The 22893-nt window shown below is 54.6% G+C and overlaps 1 protein-coding gene across 10 annotated transcripts in view; it reads right to left on the bottom strand.

The window, feature by feature from the left end:
• Window positions 1-22893, bottom strand: part of CUX1 (cut like homeobox 1) — a gene marked incomplete at its 5' end in the record, with an annotated part of 375083 nt that overhangs the window by 44969 nt on the left and 307221 nt on the right. For 8 of the 10 annotated variants that reach the window (XM_082857322.1, XM_082857325.1, XM_082857323.1 and 5 more), the window contains 4 exons: window positions 16892-16948; window positions 17481-17646; window positions 19902-20740; window positions 22153-22254. The exons of the other annotated variants lie outside the window; for them this stretch is intronic. In XM_082857322.1, coding sequence (XP_082713448.1) covers window positions 16892-16948; window positions 17481-17646; window positions 19902-20740; window positions 22153-22254 — 1164 coding nt within the window. The remainder of the gene's footprint in view (window positions 1-16891; window positions 16949-17480; window positions 17647-19901; window positions 20741-22152; window positions 22255-22893) is intronic. 10 annotated transcript variants of the gene reach the window in all.

Raw genomic sequence — 22893 nt, 5'->3', positions numbered from 1 at the left:
CTGAGATGCTGGTGACAGACTCAACAGCTACATCTTGTGTGATACCATTTAGATGACATTCTGGAGAAGGTAAAACTACAGGGACAGAAAACAGAGCTAGTTTTGGAAATCTAGATCTAGATTTGGAAAACAGATCTAGTTTAGGAAAACATCCCTAGTGTTGCTAGGGATGAAGGGAAGGAGCTGCCTACAAAGGGGCACGAGGGAATTTTGGGAGGCTGATGGAATTATTCTATATCTTGATTACTGAAATGCACAGAACGCTTCTATGCGGGCAGAGGGAATTTTACTGTATGTGAATTACGTGTCATTATCAACTTACTTAGGACAAAAGCGCCAGCAGGAAGAACGAGTGAAGATGCATTATTCCATACTTCTTTCACTCATTCCCTAAGTGTGTGGAGTCAGGCCAGTGGGAATACGGCAGTGAACGCAGCACACAGCAGGGGGGTGGGGACGCTGATGTGGCCTGGGGATCAGAGACCTCCTGGGAGGGTGACATTTCAGGGGGACTTCAGGCATGAAAAGGAATTAGCCAGCTAAGTTGGGAGGAGTAGCAGTGACAAGGAAGGGAGATAGATTGTTCCAGACACCTGGTGGGTTTCAGTCATCAATAAAATTGAGTGTAGCAAGAATATGAGGCAAAGAGAGGTGGTCCCCAGGGGCTGGGCTGTGCAGGGCCTTTGAATTGGTTAAGGTGTCTGTTTTAATTTTGGGGCAGTCGGGAGCCAGGGCACGTTCATACGATATACCACGTGCTATAAACAGCGGCAAGAGGGTCAGGACTACAGCCACGTGGACCAGCATGAAAGCGTAATGGTGAGCCTACAAAGCAAGGCGCAGAACGAAACAGATGACAACATTGGTGCACAGGCCGAAAGCCTGCACGCGCCATGTGCTGTGTGTGGCAGTTAGACCCGTAGTGCGGGTATAAAATCACGTCCAGGAAAGACAAAGTGCACATTCAGGACGGACGGTAGCTGACTTCTAGGAGGAATGAGACTAGGGAGAGGCCGATGTTTTATTTCTTAAAAATACAGGATTGGGCTTCCCTGGTGGCGCAGTGGTTGAGAGTCCGTCCGCCTGCCGATGCAGGGGACGCGGGTTCGTGCCCTGGTCCGGGAAGATCCCACATGCCGCAGAGCGGCTGGGCCCGTGAGCCATGGCCGTTGAGCCTGTGCGTCCCGAGCCTGTGCTCCGCAGCGGGAGAGGCCACAACACTGAGAGGCCCGCGTACCGCAAAAACAAAAAACAAAAAACAGAAACAGGATTGAATAATGACCAATTCAGTTTAGCCCTTTAGTTAGGGCTAAAGTTGGGTGATCAGCATTCGCTGGGTTATTCTGTAATTTCATGTGTGAAATATTATAGGCCTAACGTCAAAGAGTAAGAAAGTAAACGAGTTCACTGTTGCTTCAGTACAGAGAATGAACTTGCAGACAGCACGGCTGGGGCCAGGAGGTCGTCGGGGACAGCGGATGGTGGCTGAGGAGGGCAGGCAGTGGGGTGGGGAGAAGTATGTAGGTTCAGGAGGGATTTAGGAGATCGCGTCAACACGACTGGGGGCTGGGTGGATGTAGGGAGAGGGCTGAGCAAGAGGGGGTGTGTCCCACGTTGCGGCCTGGGCTATGGGGTGTGTGGGGTGCCGTTCTGAGAGGGGATGCACTGCAGCAGGAGCATCCTGGGGTGAGGGGAAGACGATGTTAAGAAACCTTACTCTTGGGGCTTCCCTGGTGGCGCAGTGGTTAAGAATCCGCCTGCCAATGCAGGGGACACGGGTTCGATCCCTGGTCCGGGAAGACCCCACGTGCGAGGAGCAACTAAGCCCGTGCGCCACAACTACTGAGCCCGTGCACCTAGAGCCCATGCTCCGCAACAAGAGAAGCCACCGCAGTGAATGAGAGGCCCGCGCACCGCAATGAAGAGTAATACCCGCTCGCCGCAACTAGAGAAAGCCCGCACTCGGCAATGAAGACCCAACACAGCCAATGATAAATAAAATAAATAAATAAATAAAAGAGACCCTATCCTATGACCTGTTGTAACAGCGGCTAGTGCTCAAGCAAACGTTTGTTGCACGCTCACTGGGCGCCAGGCACTGCTGAGGCACGTATCCACGTGCCCGGACCTCAGAAATGCGACGGTGAGGCCCTCAAAGCCGACCCACCTGTAGGATGAGGGCAGGGAACTGAAGCACCTTTACAACCTCGCCTGAACGCAGCCGCGGGCTAAGGGCATCTACACGCTGGTTCATTCGATCCTCACGATTGTCCTGTGGCGGAAATATAAACCCCGCGCTCCAGGTGAGGAAACCGAGGCTCCGACGGGCATCGTGACTTGGCCCAGGCCAGTTGGGTGGAGCGAGGATCTGACCAGCTCAGGAGTGGAAAGCCCCCACCGGCCAGTCACTGCGGTATCACAGCAGCCTGCCTCTGCCTTCATTCATTCATTCACTCGCCCAAGCAAACTCTTTTGGAGCACCTGCTCTGTGTCGTACACTCTGCTCAGCGGTGGGGATAAGACAGAATTTTTTGTTTTGCTTTATTTTGTTTTACTTTTGGCTATGCCTCGCGGTTTGTGGGATCTTAGTTCCCCGACCAGGAACTGAACCAGGGGCCACGTCCTAACCACTGGACCACCAGGGAAATCCCCAAGGATAAGAGAAATTAGAGACCTTGCTCTCAAAGAGTCTGCAGCCTGCGGGACTGGGGCAACTGAAAATGCACGATTCGCTTTAAGAGCCCAGCTACACAGACCATCTATCCAATTCTGATGGCAATAGTAAGGTGTTACATTTAAAAAGTGATCTGTGTGGATGAATTCTGGGGGGAAGGCTTCGAATCTTGCAGAAGAGTAGCCCGGTTAGTAAGACACAGATAGTGACTCAAGGCCCTCTGAAATACACAGAGCTTTCAGGAACTATAAAAGGATTACGAAAAATATTATATTCCAAAAACAGCAGGCAAACAACAGCTGCCTTAGGTTTTCATAGAAGCCAACTGAAAATCCACGCCCGCCGTCATTTCCAACTGAAAATCCACGCCCGCCGTAACTTCCAACTGAAAATCCACGCCCGCCGTAACTTCCAACTGAAAATCCACGCCCGCCGTGATTTTCAGAGACAAATCTCTCTGCAGATTACCCAATCCTCTGTTTAAATCTCCATACCCAGCCCTCTATCTGCAGTAATAACCCCAATTCCATTTAGTGTTCATTTGAGCAGTCAGGATAAAGTCATTTCTTATTATCTCCCCACTGTGTAAAAAACAGCTTGAAGGTAGGAAGTCAGTAAGCATTTTCACCAAAAAGTAATTATTGTAAGTGACATTTTTACTGCTGGCATGCCATAAGGCGCACTGCGCGTTCAGAAGGACAAGTTGCTGAAACAAAATGACAGGGTACTCTGTGACATTCTGACAAGAACCCAAACATTATTTAACTGGCGGCTGGTCTGATGCACCGCTTTTCATTATGTCCATAGTTTAGGCTTTGAGCCCGCGCCAAGCCAGGAAATTCCAAGCGACTCTACAGACTGTCAAGTATGGAAGATGGGAGAGAGAAGGAGAAGTCTGGGGGAGCAGTGGGGTCACGGCCTGGCGCATGGAAACACGACTGAGGGAGGGAGGAAGAGGGGTCCCGGGGAGGCAGAGGGCGGAGACGGAGCCCGAGGGGAGACGGGAGCCTCGGCGCTGCGAGCGGCACGGCCGTGCAAGGACCTACAGAAGGTTCTGGAGTGCCCGGTGCTGGCATCCTCGGTCCAGCGGGAGCCTGGTGGCCTGGAAGGACCCTGCCCAGCTTGAGGGGCCTCGGCAGTGAGGACAGCTCAGAGGCCACCGCAGGATGACCGCCCGCCCGGGACGCTTCCCAGCCGAGTTCAGATGTGGAGATCGTGAAGGGGACACAGAACCCAAGCCGAAACACAGGGACGTGCTCACGGCTCACGCGGCTCCTGTCTGAAGAGACCCCCGCCCCGCCCCACCTGAGGGTTCATGGCCACCGGGCCTCTTTAGAAATAACGAGCTTCTCTGTGTCGAAGGTGAACGGCTGCCTAATTTGCCCGCCTGGGTTTTAGTGCCACATGGTGACGTCAGACCCTCTCTCTAACATCCCCGAGCACCAAACCTTTCCTGGGGGGCGGCGGGGGGGGGGCTCCCTGCCTCCGAGTCTCCGAGCAGATGCTCGTCACCCATCGGGACCCCCATCCTATTTCTCCAGCCACATATCTCCGTTAGGCACAGCCAACGTAAAAACGTGGAGTTTTGATTGGCATTGACTGCTATATATAAAGCAGGTAACTAGTAAGGACTAGCGCTGTAGAGCACAGGGAACTCTACTCAATACTCTGTAACAGGGAAAAGAATCTAAAACAGAGTGGCTGTATGTATATGTATAACTGATTCAGTTTGCTGTACACCTGAAACTAACACAACGTTGTAACTCAACTACACTCCAATAAAAATCCAAGAAACCGCGTAAAACACGGAGCATTTTGCTTTTGCGTATGTGTGGTCTTTGGACTGAGTAGCAGAGGCTTGAAAGAAAATACGTGGAGACGTTCATAGACGTCTCGGAGACACGCAGGACCTTTCACACCCCTCCCGCCACGCCACTGCATGCTTGCTACGGAGAAAGGAACAGAAGTAACCTAACGACACACTAAGGCACGTTGGAGCGCGTGATGTGGCCCCACTACAGGACAGCCTGCTTTCCAAGGGCCTGCGCCTGACGCCGGTGCGGGGGTAACGGGGGGTCTCGGGCCCCATCCCCAAGGGCCTGGGCGGGTCTCCCCCTAGCCCGGGCAAAGCCAGATCCCAGAGAGGCGGCATCACACACTGGCGCCCACCCCTCCCACGGCCAGGCCCGGCCTGCCCTCCTCGCTGGCCCCGGGCTGGCAATACTCTTTGGCCCTCAGTCAGCCTGGGCATTGCCTTAAGTCACTGAAAATCCCAGCAAACCTACCAAATCACTCACTCTTTGTTTCAATAGTAAAAAGGAGACAGTAGGTGCTGGTGTATGTGTGTGAACATTTAAAAAAGTCTGCCTAAGGAACTCTTATAGTGACTTAAAAGCCACAACAGTTTACTTATCAACAACGAAAACCCGTTTAATAAAAGCAAGGTTTGTATTTAACTTGTGCCAGCTTACATCCCCGAGCTTGACTTCCAAGCCACTTGAAGAGAGGGCCTGTGCCCTTCATTCACTAAAGGAAACTTCTAAGTGCCAGGCGGGGTGCTAGGAGGTGGGGCACAGTGGTGACCCAGGCAGACATCACTAAGCAGCTGGCTGTCACAAAGACCTAGGAGGGGGACGTCCAGGGGGTGATGGCAGCTCACAGCGCTGTGACACTGAAGCTGAGGCTGGGGAGGAGGGAACAAGAAAGAGACAGAGGTGGCGGGGGGTGGGGGTGGGTGCGGCGGGCAGGGTCACACACTGAGAAGGCGGGACTTTAACCCCAGGGAAGGGGCTGAAGGAGGGGAGGGCCCAAGCCCGATATGCGATCTGGAGGGATGGTTCTGGAGGTTTAGGAAACAGAAACTGTGTGAGTGTGAGCGTGTGAGTGTGAGTGTGTGTGTGTGTGTGTGTGTGAGAGAGAGAGAGAGAGAGAGAGAGAGAGAGAGAGAGAGAGAGAGAGGGGGCAGTGTAAGAGGGAGGGGGATCGAGGTGAGCTGCCCGGGCCCTGCTCAGGTGACCACGGGGGATGGCGGTGCTTTCACAGTTCTGGGGAGAAAAGGCTGAGCTCCATTTTGGTTGCGTTTCACCGGAGGGGACGACGAACCCGTGGCGGGAAGTCGGCGCTCGAGGGAGGGAGGAGGCGGAAGGGCCGTCCTTGGCAGGTCGCCTCTGTCCTGGCGCAGCACGGGGCGGGGGGGGGGGGGGGGGGGGGGGGGGGGGGCGGGCAGAGGGCGAGGCTGTGATTCTCGAGTCTGTCGGGGCCCCTTCCATCAGGCACCGCCTTGTGCCACCTGCGCTTCCCTCACTCTTGGGATGCTTTCTCACCCTCCTCTGTTCTCCCTGAACCGAACCAGGAAAGCACATGGCGGGGAAGGATCTCAGCACCTGGGGAAGCTGCCCAGGTGGCGTGGTCCTGAGCCCAGGAGCGCTCACCCGAGGGCTGGGCGCAGCCGGGCATTCGGGATTGCACATTTGCTGCCCCTCAGGCTTCCATGATTTTCCTTGTGTATCTTTTACGGGCTCTCAAGGAAATACGCGTGTCCAAAGCAGAGTTTGGGAATGTTAAAAATTAAAAACCTTCCTTAAGTTACAGTTCAACTTTGGTAGTGAACTCCCAGGCTGGCGAGGCTGCGGGGACCACCCTGGTGACACGGCTGGGCCGGCCTCAGGAGCAGTGCTCCCCCTGTTCCTAGCTTTTCTACAGATCCGTACTGCTTTAGAAATAACGCTTTCAAATTACCTTCAATAACCTTATTACCGAACCAGCTGTGTGTATGAACACTTATCAGCGCGTCCCTGTGCATTAAGAGAAAATGTATGTCATACGAACAGTCTAAATATATATTACCGAGATGAGTAAAAACAAACTCTCTAGTTAAATTGCTCTGCTGTAATCAAAGATTAAGCACTGCGCGCGCGCGCGCCCGTGTGCGTGTGTTTTCTTCCTCCAGGGTTCCTTTCTGGCTTTGGGCAGGCCGGCCCATCCTTCACCGGTAGCGATTCTCTCTGGCAGGCAGCTCATACGGCCATTCTGACGGTGGCGTTCATTTCCCCAGATTTCTAAGGCTTGGAGGAGCTAAGAGGCGGTTTTCAATAGTGTTTTACTTCTGAGCCTTTTAGGCCTGCAGCTCAGCAACTTTCCTTCCCTCCAGGCACCTGGTGGACAGGAGGCTTGCAAGTGCCCATCTGCGCAGAGGCTCCAGCATTGGCCCCAAGAGCAGCCCGTCCCCTCTCGATAACCCTGCCAGGCAGCCCGGCATGCAGGTGATGTCTGGCCTGTGATGGGATGTTCCTTAGAGAATCCTTCGCTGACTGAATAGCTGGTGTGGTGGGCTGCTGCTTCCCGGCTTCCCAACAACACGCAGGTTGAGTGCACTGATCTGGCCCTACACGGGCCCCGGGCCATGCCGAGCAGAACCAAGTGACATTTTCGTTGTATGTGATGGTATCAGAAAAACCTATTAAGGGGACTTCCCCAGTGGCGCAGTGCTTAAGAATCCACCTGCCAATGCAGGGAACACGGGTTTGAGCCCTGGTCCGGGAAGACCCCACGTGCCGCGGAGCAACTAAGCCCGTGCGCCGTGACTACTGAGCCTGCGCTTTAGAGCCCGCGAGCCACAACCACTGAGCCCGCGAGCCACAACTACTGAAGCCCGCGCACCTAGAGCCCGTGCTCTGCACCAAGAGAAGCCACCACAACGAGAAACCTGTGCACCGCGATGGAGAGTAGCGCCCGCTCGCTGCAACTAGAGAAAGCCCGCGCACAGCAACGAAGACCCAACGCAGCCAAAACCAGATAAATAAAATAAATTTATAAAAAAAAAAAAAAGAAAGAAAAGCTATTAAGGTACATTATTTCACACATCCTCCTAATCTCTCCATACTGCTTTACTTAATTTGTGATGAAATTGTTGAGAAAGGGTACTTAATGTACGACAGTCAGTAAAAGTAATTTATCATCTTCCCGCTCCAGTGCTCACGTTATCAGCGAACTCATTTTCTGCATTCATCATGCAATCAGCCTATTATTTGCATATTAATCAGGCAGTGGACCATGAAAGAACTGCATCCCGGCCAAATGCTGCACTATCTCAGGAGAAACACTCAGTAATTATCATACATCAGTGTTATGATGTGGTAATTGATTATAACATCTTTCTGCTGCCCCTGGGGAGCCCCTCTGCTCACCCAGCTCCAGGCACTCGGGACAGATTGCTCTTTTCCTCCCCAAATCAAAGTCACCACTGCTGTTCTCTCCAAGTGCTATTTCTGTGGGGGTACTGATCCTCCTCTTCCAATCTCATGAGGTATTTAAGCTACGTGGAACACACTGACTGTAACTCAGAGACGAGAGGGTCTAGCCGGGAGCAAGGCGCATCCCTCTGGACTCAGCCTCTTGGCTTCAGAGGTGCCGCTCCAGCTTCCGAGAAAGTTTCCTTGTCGAGAGAAGTGCGGCAACTTCAGTCCCTCCTCATCGCAAAGTTGGTACAAAGGCAGTTTGGCTGCTTTATTTAGGTGCCAAATGACAGACTAATTTTGGCCCTCTTGTAAAGGACAAACCCAACATCTGCCAATTCAGACTCGGGCTATATTTAGGAATCCAGTTCCAAAGGGAAGAACAAAAAATCAAGATGAAGCCGGTGACGGAAGCCGCCTGGCTTGCTTCGTTCTCTCTGGGACCCCCTTCCTCACTCCTGAGCATGACCCTGGCCCAGGGACCGGTCAGCAGGGGGCTGGGCCCCAGGTCCTGGGCTGGCTGAGGGCCGCTAGCAGGGAGAGGGCATGAAGCTGAAGGGCGGGGCTGTCCTTGCAGGGACAGAACCCTGGGCCCCTGCGCATACCTTCCTTGGATCTAGCCTGGAAGGGGTTTCAAAGCAGCATGGACCCGCATCACAGGCCACTTTCTGTTGCAAAACTTCATAAACCGGGCTCTGACTATGCCACTGTTTTGTTGCTGGGTTCCCTTCCCTTCTGCCCAGCTCCCAGCCTGAACACAAGGGCATGCCTCTTGGGGTAACTGAGGCATCTGATTTTCTGTTAAGTGTTCATCTTGGATCTGATTTTATTTTATTATTATTTAATAAATTTATTTATAAATCATTTCCACTTTGATCCACTTAGGGATCAAAGGTATTAGTGCTGCGCTTGGCACATAAAAGGTGCAAGTATATGAGTTTCTTCATTGTACTCTTACCGCCTTTTAAAATTTACCTGAGGATTTTTAAGCATTTACGCTTCTTCATCCTTCCCTGGAAGCAAACCACTGAAAACTGAAGTCCTCATTTGCACCTGTGACCTACTTTTGCCTCTTGGACTGAATGCCCAATGTACTGCAAATTCCCTTCTCCAAAGAAAGTCTACGGGGAAGAGAAAGGAGCCGTGTCCAGAGGCCCGTGACGAAGGCCTGCCGGGGCCTTCTCCTAACGGGCAGCTGGGGCGTGCCAGCACCGAGGGCCCAGGCCACGCAGCCCAGAGCGGGACGGCGCTGCCGCTCCCCTGTGCCCACAGCCACCCCTGTATCCAGACGAGATGGTCTGGCTCGGCACTAGTTTGCCCCAAATGGCCTGAGCGATGACCTGTAGTCTTATTCTTTTTTTTTTTTTTTTTTTTTTGCGGTACGCGGGCCTCTCACTGTTGCGGCCCCTCCCATTGCGGAGCACAGGCTCCGGACGCGCAGGCTCAGCGGCCACGGCTCACGGGCCCAGCCGCTCCGCGGCACGTGGGATCTTCCCGGACCGGGGCACGGACCCGCGTCCCCTGCATCGGCAGGCGGACTCTCAACCACTGCGCCACCAGGGAAGCCCTGTAGTCTTACTCTTGAAGCTCAAGATTTTGGGTGAACTTCATGGAATGGCAGGCGGACACACAATGTTCAAAGATGGACGGCATTTCAGGGAAGCCAGGAATCTGGAGAACTGCATGAAGGTCATCCTGCAGCTGACCCTTTGCGCCGGCTGCCACCCAGCAAGGCTCTCCCTTGACAGTCTCCGCCCAAGGAGTGAGTGCTGGACCCGCTTTCTGCTTTAAAGCCAGGAGCCTGACGTTTCATGTGTGCACGTACATTGTTCTATAGCTATCTGTGTGCGCACGAAATGACATAACGGCAGTGGTTTCAAGGGCAGCAGTAGGAAAGCAAACGCTCAACTAGCACTTCCTCTGTGCGAGCCACTGCCCTGGAGGCTTTTATACATGAACTCATTTAAAACTCCTGAAGGTCTAGGAGATAGGTACTTTATTTTTCCTATTTTAAAGAAGAAATGGAGACACAGAGAGGTCGAGTCACTTGCCCAAGGCCACACAGGAGCTCAGTGGCCGAGATGAGACGAGCCCTCTGCAGTTGGCTCTGAGCCACCGCGTCCTGCTGCTGCTCACACGTGCTCAAGGCTGCTCGCCGCAGGATCGTTTCTTAGGTTCTGCCGTTAAAAATCAATCTGGGGGCTTCCCTGGTGGCGCAGCGGTTGAGAGTCCGCCTGCCGATGCGGGGGACGCGGGTTCGTGCCCCGGTCCGGGAAGATCCCACATGCCGCGGAGCGGCTGGGCCCGTGAGCCGTGGCCGCTGAGCCTGCGCTCCGCAACGGGAGGGGCCACAACAGTGAGAGGCCCGCGTACCGCAAAAAAAAAAAAAAAAAAAATTAATCTAAATATCTCTCACTAGTGATTGGTTAAATAAAGTATGGTATGTCCAGATACAGGAATTCCCTACAGCAGTGAAAAGAGGAGGAAATTCTTTATGTTCCAGCCTAGGGCAGTCTCTACAGACTATTGCCAGGTAAGAAAAGCAAAGCACACCTTGAGCACTGCGTGCTCCCTTCTGCGTGCAACGAACATCTAGATGCAGAGACTCTCTGAAGGAAACGAACAGGAGGGCCTTGGGGGAAAGCACCTGGGGGCCTGGGGATGAGGGAGGAGGGCGATTTATTTTTGAAAAAGGGTGTAAGCTCTTTTAAATCCTGCATTTTGTAGCCATGATGCATTTTACTTATTCAAAGAAAAAAAAAACAACAACCCCCAAAACCCACAAACCATAATTAAAAATAAAAGTTTCTTACTCTGGGTTACTGTGATTCTCTCGTCTTTTTTTGGAGAGACCCAGTGACAAATCCCACTTAAGGAACAGAGACCCTTGGGGGCTGACTTGTGCAGAAGCAGCCTTTCCCGGGGATCGTGGTGACAGCATTTGCTGCTTTGAGACGAAACCATCGAGTGGGCTGGCTGGCTCAGTGGCTGCTGCTCCAGGGATGCCTGTGCGGGGCCTGCGGGTGCAGTGTGCCCTAGGGGAGGGCAGGCTGGGCCGGTTCGGCTCCACCACCACCCTCACCACCCCCCACCCCACCCCGCGGCGTCCCAGGAGTGAAAGGGCCTCTCCGTGCTCCCTCTGCCTTCCTGGTTAATGCTGCAGGGAAGGAAGTTTCAGGGTCGTGCTCAGGCGCCACAAGGAACCCCACAAATGCCCGGAACCGCTAGGAGAGCTGAAAAGGCAGCGCAGGCACGGAGGTGACGCGGGGAGCCGCAGCTTCCGGGGAGCTCATGAGAAGCCGTCCTACCTCGCTACAGCCTTGCCCCCCGCCCCGCCCTCCGAGGCCGCTCCTGGGGGCGCTGAGTCCCAGCCTGCCTCTCCCTGCCCTGGAAGCCCACCTCCTCTCAATGAAGAGCCGCCCACGGGGCGGCAGGCTGGGCATCCTGGGGCCCAGTGCCGCCACGGGGGCAGGTGACGGAGGGCACCTCAGAGGAGCAAGGAGGCCCCCTTCTGTCCTGATCGCCATACTTTTTTTCTTATCATAACGGGCCTTAAGGCGGCAACAGGAACCCTATTCTACATAAAGAAAAGACAAAACTCCTCCGTAATCCACTTTCCTCCTGTTATTTTAAAAGAAAAACAGAAGGCCTCTAAGTCGGGGCTTCTACTATTTTCGCTTGTTTTCAAAGGTTCCGCCCATGCCCCGTCCTCAGCCATCGATGAACGTTCGCACCCGCAGAGCTCTCCACCTGGAATGTTCTCCGCCCTGACCCCTTCGCCCTTCACGGCCCAGCCACCTCCTGGGGCGCCCTCAGCACCACGGGCCTCCCCACCGGCCTGCGCCCACATGTACTAGATGACAGACACACGTTAAGGCAGGTTGCGTCTGATTCCAGAAACCTGACTTTTCTGATCTCAGGACAGACAACTCCTTTATCGTGGCACTCTTGGTAACACTGAAATGCCATCGTACAGGGCACAACCAAGAAAGAGAGAAATGAATGAGCACTCAGTTCTTCTGGCCGCCAAGTTCATGGCCGGTGAGTGGGGGGCGGAGGCTGAGCCCCAGGACTAGTGATGAGCAGAGCAGTCACCTGCTCAGGAGGGGTCACTTCCTAGCTCACACGTGGCTTTCCAGAATTCTCTTTTGTTTTTGATCTGTTGCCTACGGCCATGTATACATCAGTGATGTATATACAAATCTTTTCAGGTATTCAAAATAAATGACGGTTAGAAGAGTTCTTTTCAGAGAGCACCAATAGTTACTTTCACTGACGTATTTCCATGAAAGAGAAGAAAAAAAAAGAAAGGAAAAAATATCAACTCAGTTCTAGTCTAGGGCACTGAACAAAGCGTTCTGCCTCCTTTAGATGGTGCCACGGAATTCTCTGGGGGTTCGACCAGCCCTTCCTCTTCTTATTAATGTGCTATGCAAATGCCCCACCCTGACTTAGTCACCAAAACTGAGGAACTGATTGCTTATTCAAGGAAGCCGAGTTTAAAGCACTAAAACCGTGGACGTGTTCTCCTGGTCATTTCATGGGTACCGAGCAAGAGCCGCACATTAAAAAGGAAGGTTGGCCTGTCCCTAACTGGGAGCTGTGGCCCTGGGACTCTCCGGCTGCGTAAGGCCATGTGCAGCATACAGCCCCGTGGTGCTCATGTCACGGGGGGGGGGGGGGGGGGCACACGTGGGACCACCCACGTTAGAGAGGGACGCAGCTGCTACCTTCTCAAGAGGGAACTGGCGGTCGGCTGAGTGAGAACAGTGACGAGGAGCCATGGAATTCTCCACAGCCAGAGAAGATTCCGGAACCCGCAGTTCCTGCCTGACACGCTGGGAAAAAGCTGGGTATTTTATAATTAATCCGAGGAGACTGGGCCATCCTTTCGTCGGTACGGCTTGCAATAATCCATCTGGGCGTGGAAGCTTGTGAGCTACAGTAACGAAGTGCTCCCAGAGTAAAAAGTTACAAAGCTGAGCGCACGGGCAACTCCTGTCAATTCTCCATAAGGTGATGAGTGACTGAGTCGCGTTTGGAAAAATCTGTTCCTTCCCCTTTCTTTCTCCCCGCTTTGGAGTTGTCTCTTGTCTCCTTCTTTCCCTTGGGGCAAAAGGATTAATCACACCAAGGAACCATGAATATGAAATGAGCTTTAAGGAATGAAAAGGAAAAAAAAAAATCCAATTGTGGATCACATCTAACTAGGTACCTACGTACTGCCTACACGGATACACACACGTACACCTTCACTACATCTCAAGGTTTTCTTCTTTAAAAGAGAAACACCCTCCTAACTGATAAGCAATGACCACAGGCCACACTCAGAGAAAACAAGCCTTACTTGGTCCCTCCTTTCTCCTTCTCTGAGCGCTTCCTTTGCTTCTCCTGAGCACTGCTACTGCTACGCAGGGCGAGCATGCATGATAGCTGGGATGCGAGACAAACAAACGCGAGACTCGGAGAACCAATCCCAAAGGACTACCTGCACCTCTGTCTTGCCATATTATTAACGACAACCCAAGACACTGGGGACTTCGAAAGAAGCCAACAGAAACACGTGTATAGAGGGACTTCCCTGGTGGTGCAGTGGTTAAGAATCCGCCTGCCAATGCAGGGGACACGGGTTTGAGCCCTGGTGCGGGAAGATCGCACATGCTGCGGAGCAAGTAAGCCCGCGAGCCTAGAGCTGGCGCTCCGCAACAAGAGAAGCCACCGCAATGAGAAGCCCTCGCACCGCAACAAAGAGCTCGCCGCAAGTAGAGAAAGCCCGCGCGCAGCAACGGAGAGCCAACGCAGCCAAAAATAAATAAATTTATATTAAAAAAAAAGTGAAACTAGACCACCAGGAAATACAGGAACAGGTAACTGATCTGAAGTTCTGGCCTTTAAAAACCGGTTTTGTTTTTTTTTAAGTTACTCATATGACTGGCATGGAACCCTCCGTTCTCCTCAAGGCCTCAACAGCGCAGGTCACTCGCTGAAAGTGGCATCAGTTCTCCTCAGTGTCCAGGGCCATCACCCCACGTCTCGAATCATCAAAGGAACGTTCAGAAATGGTTACAACCACCAGGAGGAAAAAGTGATGAGGCACTGGAAACTTCAGTTTCTCTCTCCTTTATCATGAACCTGATCGGCAAGTTTGACACAGAAATCATTAAGGAAAATGGAGATGCTGAGGGCAACAGGGCTGGGCAGAAAGAGGCGGACGGCAATTCTTAGCGAGGAAAACAGAGTCCCGTGTCAGCAGTTTGCTGTTTAGTTGAGTGAGGCCCTCCACCCCCGGGGCACCTCATCGCCATGGAAACTAAGCACAGAGCCCTGCATTAGACCCACACGATCTCTGCTCAGACCGAGGCTGTGGACAGAAGGTGGGTCTTCCAAAGTCCTTCCACACCCGGGAGGCTGAACCGATGGCCGGGCCAGTTCGGCAGCCTGGATTCTCAGACACTGAGTGTTTCTCACCAATATTCAGGAACAGACCAACCCAGGGTCAGAATTACCTTCCTGCAGCCATCTGCTGCCACCATGCTGAGCTGCCCCGGGCAGAGGCCTCATGGAGCCACCAAGGACAGAGTATCTTTCTGGGTCTGGGGGCCTCTTGGAAGGATTCCGTGGTAGCCACGGCGAGAGCAGGGAATCAGAATCCTGGAGAAATCCTAGGCCAGAGGCGTTGCTCCCCTGCCTTTTGGGGGGCAATGCTGAATGCTTCCTCCGAGACACTGTTTTTTTTGGCTACACCGCGCGGCATGCAGGATCCTAGCTCCCCGCCTGCGCCCCCTGCGTTGGAAGCACGGAGTCTTAACCACTGAACCGCCAGGGAAGTCGAGACACTGATTTTTTAGGCTGTCAAAGATCCCGGCGTCTCCAATAGTCACTCATCCCACTGATTTACCAACACTCATCATTATAAGAGAATTCTGTTTTTCAAATCTGAATTCCACATACCGAAAGGCACGGCTACTTTAATTTTTAGAAACACTCCTGAAAGGATAACGCTGATAGTAAAGAAATTTCAAACAAGGAAAGCTGCCGCCCACAGTCTTGCCGCTATGTGATCATCTGTCTTTTCATTCTGACAAGCACTTTCTAGTCTCTCCTGATCCAGAGAAACATTTTCGCTTAGCTACCATCGTGACTTAAAAAAAAAAATTTCTATTTTCCTAGAATGTAAGAAATAAGTTTTCCACCTTTCTCCACAATCACCATAGTTATTACTTCTACGGATGGCTTCCCAACTGCTGACTCACAACAGGCGCGTCGAGTGAGAGGTCGGCCATCCACCTCCCGTCCTGCGGAGATGACACAGAGAGGCCTGCCTGGGCCTCTTCACAGAAAGCAGGGGGAAGTTCTGCAGCACTCACTTGTACCCAGGGGCTCACTGCCTCCTGCCTCCCTCCCTCCTTCAATCTGCAGGCTCCCCAAGAGTTTAGATCTCCTTATTTTATAAAGTAATTTGATCTCTTACAAATATCACTTACGTCCCTCTGAGGAGCCCTGTGAGCTGTTCCCAGGTTGGAAACGTGGCTGTCATAGGAATGTTGCAGCACAGCAGCGAGTGCTCGCTATACAATAGAAAGCCAAGAGCCATTCTTTAAGGATTTGTTCCGACACGGGGAAGGTTCTGGCATCCATCGCAGCCGACCTGGGACTGCAGGCGGTTTCTTCTTTTATTTAGGAACGAGGGGTTTTGATCTAAAAACCGTTAGTCACATTCTGCCAAGTTGGGTCCCGACTCTGATGGGGCAGCGGGTACTCGGAGAGTTTAACAGGGGCCAGCTTTCCATTAGAGCAGGAGGCAAGGAGAACTTCCCATGCAAACGTCCGCAAAGCTCTAGCACAAACAACCGCGTCCATTATTTTCTCTAATGTGTTTTGAACGGGCGCCAGTGCTGTGTAAGTTCCCCAGTACCTGCTAATGAAATTGGCCAACGCAGAAAGGCAGGGAGAAGGAAGTACACCTGATCCTTCTCAGAGGGCCAACCACTCCATTTAGAGGTCCAGCCAAGAGAACCAAGAGCTTGGGCTAGATACAGCCTTCCACCCCTCAAGACGGAACACCCCGAACACAGGAGAACGTCAGCCGGGAGCTTAGCGGCGCCCGGCACTGGCTGCATCTGTGTGCGGGTCTGGAGTTCCGAGGCGGCGGAGGCCGCTGCCGCCCAGCTGTTCCCCTCACGACACGTGTTTTCCCTCGTCAAACTTCCAGCAGGCTGGCGGGCTCCACGCTCCTCACTTAGCTTTGTTTGTGTTTTCAATGCATCAATGGGATGTGGAGACTAATCAACATGTTTAGAAAAATAAAGAAAGAAAAAAAGAGGAACAGCTCACGATGCTGGCTGCTCCTGGGAGCTGGGTGGGAAAAGCCTGGCACAGGCGGGCACACAGGAAGGACAAGGAGGGGGTCCCGGAATCAGGGGTGTGGGCCAGCCCGGGCTGCCGTGTCCAGGAGTCCGCGTGGCGGAGATGTGACCTCAAAGACCAGGCCTCGGGGCTCTCAGATGCCGCCGGAAGCAGCCCCAGCTCCTGGGCCTGGGCTCCAGGCCCTCTACCACCTGCTCCCAGGCTGGACCCCAACCTCAGCCCCACTCTCCTGAGTGTCACGCCCTGAACTGCAATGCCCGTTCCTTGTCCCCTGTCCCCTGCTATGAGACTGGAAGCCCCCTGAGCACAGAATCCGTCTCTGACTCGGACCCCAGCCCCCAGCCCCGAACACAGGGCCTCACACCTAGGAGCCGACGGACTGATGAAAGCGCACGGTGAGGAACAAGAAAACGCTGGAGGAACCTGAACTCGGCCGTCGACTCTCTCCTCCGTTAGAAACTACGACCTCGACGAAGCCAGTTTGCCTAGAGGGTACCATGTTTTCAGCTCACCGGATCCGGAACGAGGGATCCTTCAAGTCTCCCCAGTACAGACCAGAGGAAAACACAAAAGGCAGGGAAATGTTTCATTCAAAACACCGGACATGGCTAGTTACCTGAGCTCACGCAGCCCTGCTGCAGGGGGTCCTGGAGTGACGTCACGGAGTGCAGGACTAAACGAGAGAAATGGGTACAGTTAAATGAGGAAACAAACTTGCGGGGGCGGTTAGAGCTTCCTAATACCTGGAGCACAGCAATAAGGCCCCAAAGGCCCAAGGGAGGGCACCCACTCCTTCCGGGGAGGGCCAGAACGGGGCGGGGGGTGGGCGTCCACGCTGGCAGGCGAGGCGCTGCTGGTAGAAGCTGGCCACTGGCTGGCAAGCCAGCGGAGGCCGTCACCCACGAGACCCTTCGTTCTGCTCCTCTGGCTGATTTCCTTTCCTGCTGCCCTGATTTAGCTACTTGACTCTTACCTATATTTATGGATAAACAGCATTTTCCTAATTGGTAACGCATTTTCTGCTGCTTATAAAATTAGCTAGGCACAATCTTCTCTCTCCCAAAAACTGAGTCAGTCCCATGGCAACAGGTGGTGGAGGAAGGGGGGCGGCTCTCAGGCAGCAGCTGACAGCGTGGCGGGTGGTCTCCCCGCACAGGCTCCCCTCCCCCACCGCCCGCAGCAGCCCGGGGCGGGGCTGCCCTTACCTGGCCCTTGCTGCTGTCCTTGGACAGGCAGGACGCCCTGGCCCAGCTCGCCGTTCAGCCAGAGCTGCATCCGGATGAAGGGTTCGCGGCCTTTCTGGGTCAGCTTGCTCCACGGCTTCGGCCGGGACAGCATGTCGCTGACGCTGCCCTGGGACAGGCCCAGCACCTGGAATGGCGACCAAAGACACACAGCATCAGCACCCTGGGTTCGGTGTGAGGCCGCAGAATGTTAGTGGTACACGCGTGGCCATGCGGAGGCGTGGTCGGGATGGGTGGCACATGGGGAGCGCTCCTGGGGCCGAGCACGGAACCGGCCCCCGGGGGTGGGTGGCAACAGCCTGGGGTGGGGGATAAGCTTTTCAAGGTCACCAGTGGGCTCATGCCCTGACACGGGGAGCCACGGTCACAGTCCCAGCTTTCAGCTCCCAGGGACAGGAGGGTGGGCAAACGGAGGGGAGGGGCTCCCTCCAGCGTCTCGATCCTGCCAAGCCTGCAGGGCTGTCGTCCTGACAGCCCGAGGAGGAAGCACTGAAACTCTGTTGCTCTTTGCCTGGTGGCGCCAGCAAAGGCCGAGGTGCTGGGGGCCAAGGACCCCTTTAGAGCAGGAGCGACGGATGCTGGCGGGACGCGGGCGCCCGTCTCCTCTGCCGGCGCCGGGCCAGCCTGGCATTTAGAAAGGTCTGCTCTCTCTGATCACATCCTGCTCGATGGTAGGGGCCCAGAGGTGAGCTGGTGGCAACCAAGGAGCCAGCCTGGGAGTGAAGCTCACTGCAGACGATCGACAAGTTGCACGTACATACCCGACTTCGTTACGCTCACATATGGCCATACATATGTATGGGCACAAACACCCCCCACAGGACACAGATGCAGCCCAGAGATATTTAGGGGCCGCATCCGATCACTCTTTGAAAAGTTCTCAAGTTCCAGAATAAACTGCACTCACGGGCCAAACAAGTTCAATGCTATTAAGTCTCTGCTAAATTTAAGGCATGAGCACAAATGTCTATTTAAATGTTCTCAAATGATATTTTTACAACGCTGAACTAGAAATTTCAAGGGACTTTCAATTCTCATCCTCATTTCTATTCACCCCGTCACCTTTTGCAAAGTTGGGACAAAGAGCTCACAACCGTGTTTCGAGGATTCACAGCACAGTACGTGGCAAACACTGAACTCGAGGCAGGACCTGGGAAGGCGGGTAGGAAGGTGCGGGGCAGGCCCCTGCTGACCCAGCCACGTGGCCCTTGGGGAGGCTGTCTTTTGTTTTTTTTTGCTGCATTGGGTCTTCGTTGCTGCACGAGGGCTTTCTCTAGTTGCGGCGAGCGGGGGCTACTCTTCGTGGCGGTGCGCTGGCTTCTCATTGCAGCGGCTTCTCTCGTTGTGGAGCGCGGGCTCTAGGCGCGGAGGCTTCAGTAGTTGTGTCTCGCGGGCTCTAGAGCGCAGGCTCAGCAGTTGTGGCGCACGGGCTTAGCTGCCCCGCGGCATGTGGGATCTTCCCGGACCAGGGCTCGAACCCGTGTCCCCTGCACTGGCAGGCGGACTCTCAACCACTGCGCCACCAGGGAAGTCCCGGGGAGGCTGTCTTTTAGGGGACTGGAGCGCTTCTCATTATGCTCAGCAATTCACTGTTTAATCTGAGACTATCCCGGGGTATTACGTTTATCTTATATTCTGCAGGCCTGGTACATCCCCATTATCCAGAATCTCAGTGACCAGGAGTGCCAAGAACAGAAAGGGTCTGGTAGCCCATCCACACACCATGGCCTTTCGTGAGCCAGGGAAGGCCGATGTGGAAACAAGGGTCTTCGAGGCCAGTCCTGGGCACAGCCTGGGCTCTGTGCAGCTCTGCCCGTGCCACCTCTAGCTGTGCATCCCTGGGCAGGTTGCTTCACCCCTCTGGTGCCCCAAGCACGTTCTGAATTATGAGAGAGGTACAACTACGCTTTACGTTGCTGTTTCTATCGAGTGCCTTCTGGTTCTCTGCACGCTGGTCGTCTCTCTCTGTGATCAGATCAGATCCTTTTGGCCGAAACAGCCTGCAGAGGCGCCTCTGGGCTCCACTTGGCTGGGGGGACAGAACTCGATTCAGTCACCTGCTAGCTTGGGGCACATAGTTAACTTCCCTGAGCCTCGGTTTCCTCATCTGTCAAATGGCGACTTTGCCAACCCCTCACAGTGTGAGACAAGAGGTCTAAAGGACCGCGGAGGGTGAGAGGGCCTCACCCAGAACCTGGCCCCCAACGGGGAGGCTGCAAATGGAGCGTTCACCGGCCAGCCTCCCCGGAAGTTTGGGAGTGGACGAGCCACGATGCTCCTTGGGTAACTACGTGGGTGATGGCCACACCCTCCAGACAGATACGCAGTCCTAAGCAGTGAAGGGAGATGGGAAGACCCAGGCTCCCACATCGAGTCCCTTACCTTCTCCCCGAAGATCCTCTGACAGATGCCGTTCTTGGCCAGCTTCTCCTTCACCTGCCGGGTGAGCTCGATGGTGTCCACCTCCTGGTACATGTAGATCTCGTACTGCTCAGGGGTCAGCGGAGGGACCGAGGGCTTGGTGGGCTTCGACAGGGGCACGATGGGGGAGGAGGGCAGAGGGCTGTTCTGGGGTGTCTCGCTGCGGCTGGCTCCGGTGAGGCTCAGCTCTGAGCTCTGGGAGTACGGCGACTCGGCGCTGGGCCAGTCCTTCCAGTACTCTGACGAGGAGGGGCCCTGGAGCTGGCCGCGCTCGGCCCGCGCCTGCCCGCCACTGCCGCCGCCGCCTTTTTCTTTCCCGCCGCTGGCTTCTTCAGCCTTGGGGTCTTCGGGGGGAGCGCTGCTCTTCCTCTCGGGCTGGACGGCGCTCCACCAGTGGTCTTTCCACACGCCGCTGCGGCCCAGCTCGCTCTTCACGTGTCTGAGGACCCCCTGTGCGGAGTCGGCCGCCCCCGGGAGGTCTGGCCCGGGCACGTCCTGGGACTCCTTCTTCAGGACCGGGGGGTTGGGCAGAGCGGGGGCGCTGGAGTCGGGAGCCGAGGGGGGCTTCTTCAGGGAGACGGCTAATGGAGAGTAACCGGACACTGACGACATGGGCGAGGGGGGCATTAGCTTGGGGGTCAGGATGGCGATGTCTGTCTGGGACAGCGGCGCTGGCTTTAAGGCGGGGTCGAGGGCGGCCTGCTGGGCCTCCATCTCGCGGCGGGCCTGCTGCAGGATGGAGCGGATGGCGTCGTCGGAGTTCCCGCTGCTGGACGCCGAGGAAGGCTGGGCCGGCTCTGCTGCGAAGCAAACACAGAGGTGAGACGGTGGCGGCACCGCCCCGTGCTTTTTCACTCCACTTCATCCTGACCCGACCTGCCACCGCATGCAGGTTACTGGGGAGAACCTCACGGCTCTGTTTTGCCAACGTTTCCCCCGTCGTGAAATGTTCACGCACCCTGTCCGAGCAGTGATAGAGGGGCCAACGCGCCTGCTGTGCGACCACATGGCCTCCGTGACACACCAGCCGAAGGGGTAAGTTATGATCACGAGTGTGATGGGGGGCGGGGCCGGGGGGGGGGTCACGTGTGCAAATGCTCTGTGACTCTCTTTCCGGGATCACTTTAAACTTAACATTCTCATGTGCTATATCCCAAAATTCCAGTGGTTTTGTTAGCTCAGATCCCCTTCCGGGTGGGTGACTACGGTGTGGCCACCAAGGGGGAGGGGGAGGGCCAGTGTGTGTGGGGGGCAGTGGGCAGGCCCTAGCTCAGGAACCCAGGGGAGTGACCAGGTGGTGGCAGGTGCTAAGCGGTCACAGCTGCCTGCAGCCAGGCCTGGTGGGGCCTCGCGGCCACGTCTGTGGTGGAAGGACTCCACAGAGCAGGGGCTTCGTGGGCACAGGGCAGGGGTGTGTCTGTATCGAACCCTGGGTAGAGCACTCAGGTTTCCTCTCCAGCGGAAGGTCTGAGCTGAATCTACAGCCTGGCGCGCCTCTCAAGCAAAGTTCAGCCGCAGGAAAGCTGAAATGTGGGTGTTCTCTTACACAAGGCAGCTCTCAGGGAGCTATGAGGGCCGATTCCTGAAGCCGACTGACTGCAGAGGTGGGGCCATCCACCCTTTAACACTTCCTGCTCCTCTCTGGCAACGTCTGTTCCATAAAGCAGCTGTGGTCAGTATATACCCAAGTAGCAAAAGTCTGTGTTGCATTTAAAAAAGGGAATCTGGGGGCTTCCCTGGTGGCGCAGTGGTTGAGAGTCCACCTGCCGATGCAGGGGACGTGGGTTCGTGCCCCGGTCCGGGAAGATCCCACGTACCGCGGAGCGGCTGGGCCCATGAGCCATGGCCGCTGAGGCTGCGTGTCCAGAGCCTGTGCCCCGCCGCAACGGGAGAGGCCACAACAGTGAGAGGCCCGCGTACCGCAAAAAAAAGGGAATCTGATACAAAGTACTTGCTAATTTAAGTCACGGAGATTCTAGGCCAGGGGTACATTCTTGAGTCAATGCTAGGGAATGACCTAGAATGGTAACTATTAGCAAAATAGGACATCACACAGACCTGCTCCCCTCTGTGCTTGCCTAAAGGCTTGAAAACATACATTCTATTTTTTTTTTTTTTTTTTTAACAAAGTTAATTACTGCTGACCAGAACGCTCATGACAATTCTTTCAACTAAGTGTGGAAGACGGCAGTCGAAGACCTGGACTCCGTACCGGTTTTCTGCACTTGCAGCTCCCTTTTGGCCTGTTCCAGGATGGACTTGATTGCCTCATCGGACCCGGTCTCTGAGGCTCGGATCCGGGTGGTGATGTTACCTGCAGGGAGAAGCCACACCAACGACATCAGACCCACACCTGGAACAAGACTTAGGACTGCACAAAGACGTCATTCTGATAACCAGCGGCCGAGTGGAGGCCGGTGACGACACGGAGGCAGGCGTGGCCTCCCGTTTACCTGTACCTGCTGTGCGTGCAACTCCACAGCAGGTACCACGGCCCCGGGGCAGGAAGGGCTTCCTACTGCCTCCACCTGGCGTCAGACAGTACTCGGCCAGTGGGACAAGCTCTCACATTATCCAAGCTGGACGTCACCCGTTGGGTGGGACCAGGGAGAGCGAATCATTTAATCCGGTATGAGAAAAAAGATGAAGGATTAAAAGGCAACGCTTTGTTTGTGAGTCATTTAAAAACAACTCCAGCAGCTGCTTTGGCTTGGGACTACGTTCAAGGCTTTGTATGTGTCCTTGAGGCCAGTATCCCAGAGCGGAAAAATGGGCAGAGAGGGCAAGGGGTGGAGGCTGATTCTCTCGCTATCGTTTGCTCTACAAGGTGAAGAGGCTGAAGGCTTAAGTTAAAATTTTCGGGTCTCTTATCACATACTATCTTTTTAAAATTTATGAACAAGGAGAGAGGCCTGCGGACATGCCTAAAGGACAAGAATTCCGTCTTTCGGTC

Source organism: Leucopleurus acutus, assembly GCF_964270905.1.
Source record: "Leucopleurus acutus genome assembly, chromosome: 16".
NCBI lineage: Eukaryota > Metazoa > Chordata > Mammalia > Artiodactyla > Delphinidae > Leucopleurus > Leucopleurus acutus.
The sequence above is the reverse complement of the archived record's forward strand: the minus strand, read 5'-3'. Positions and strand labels throughout refer to the sequence as shown.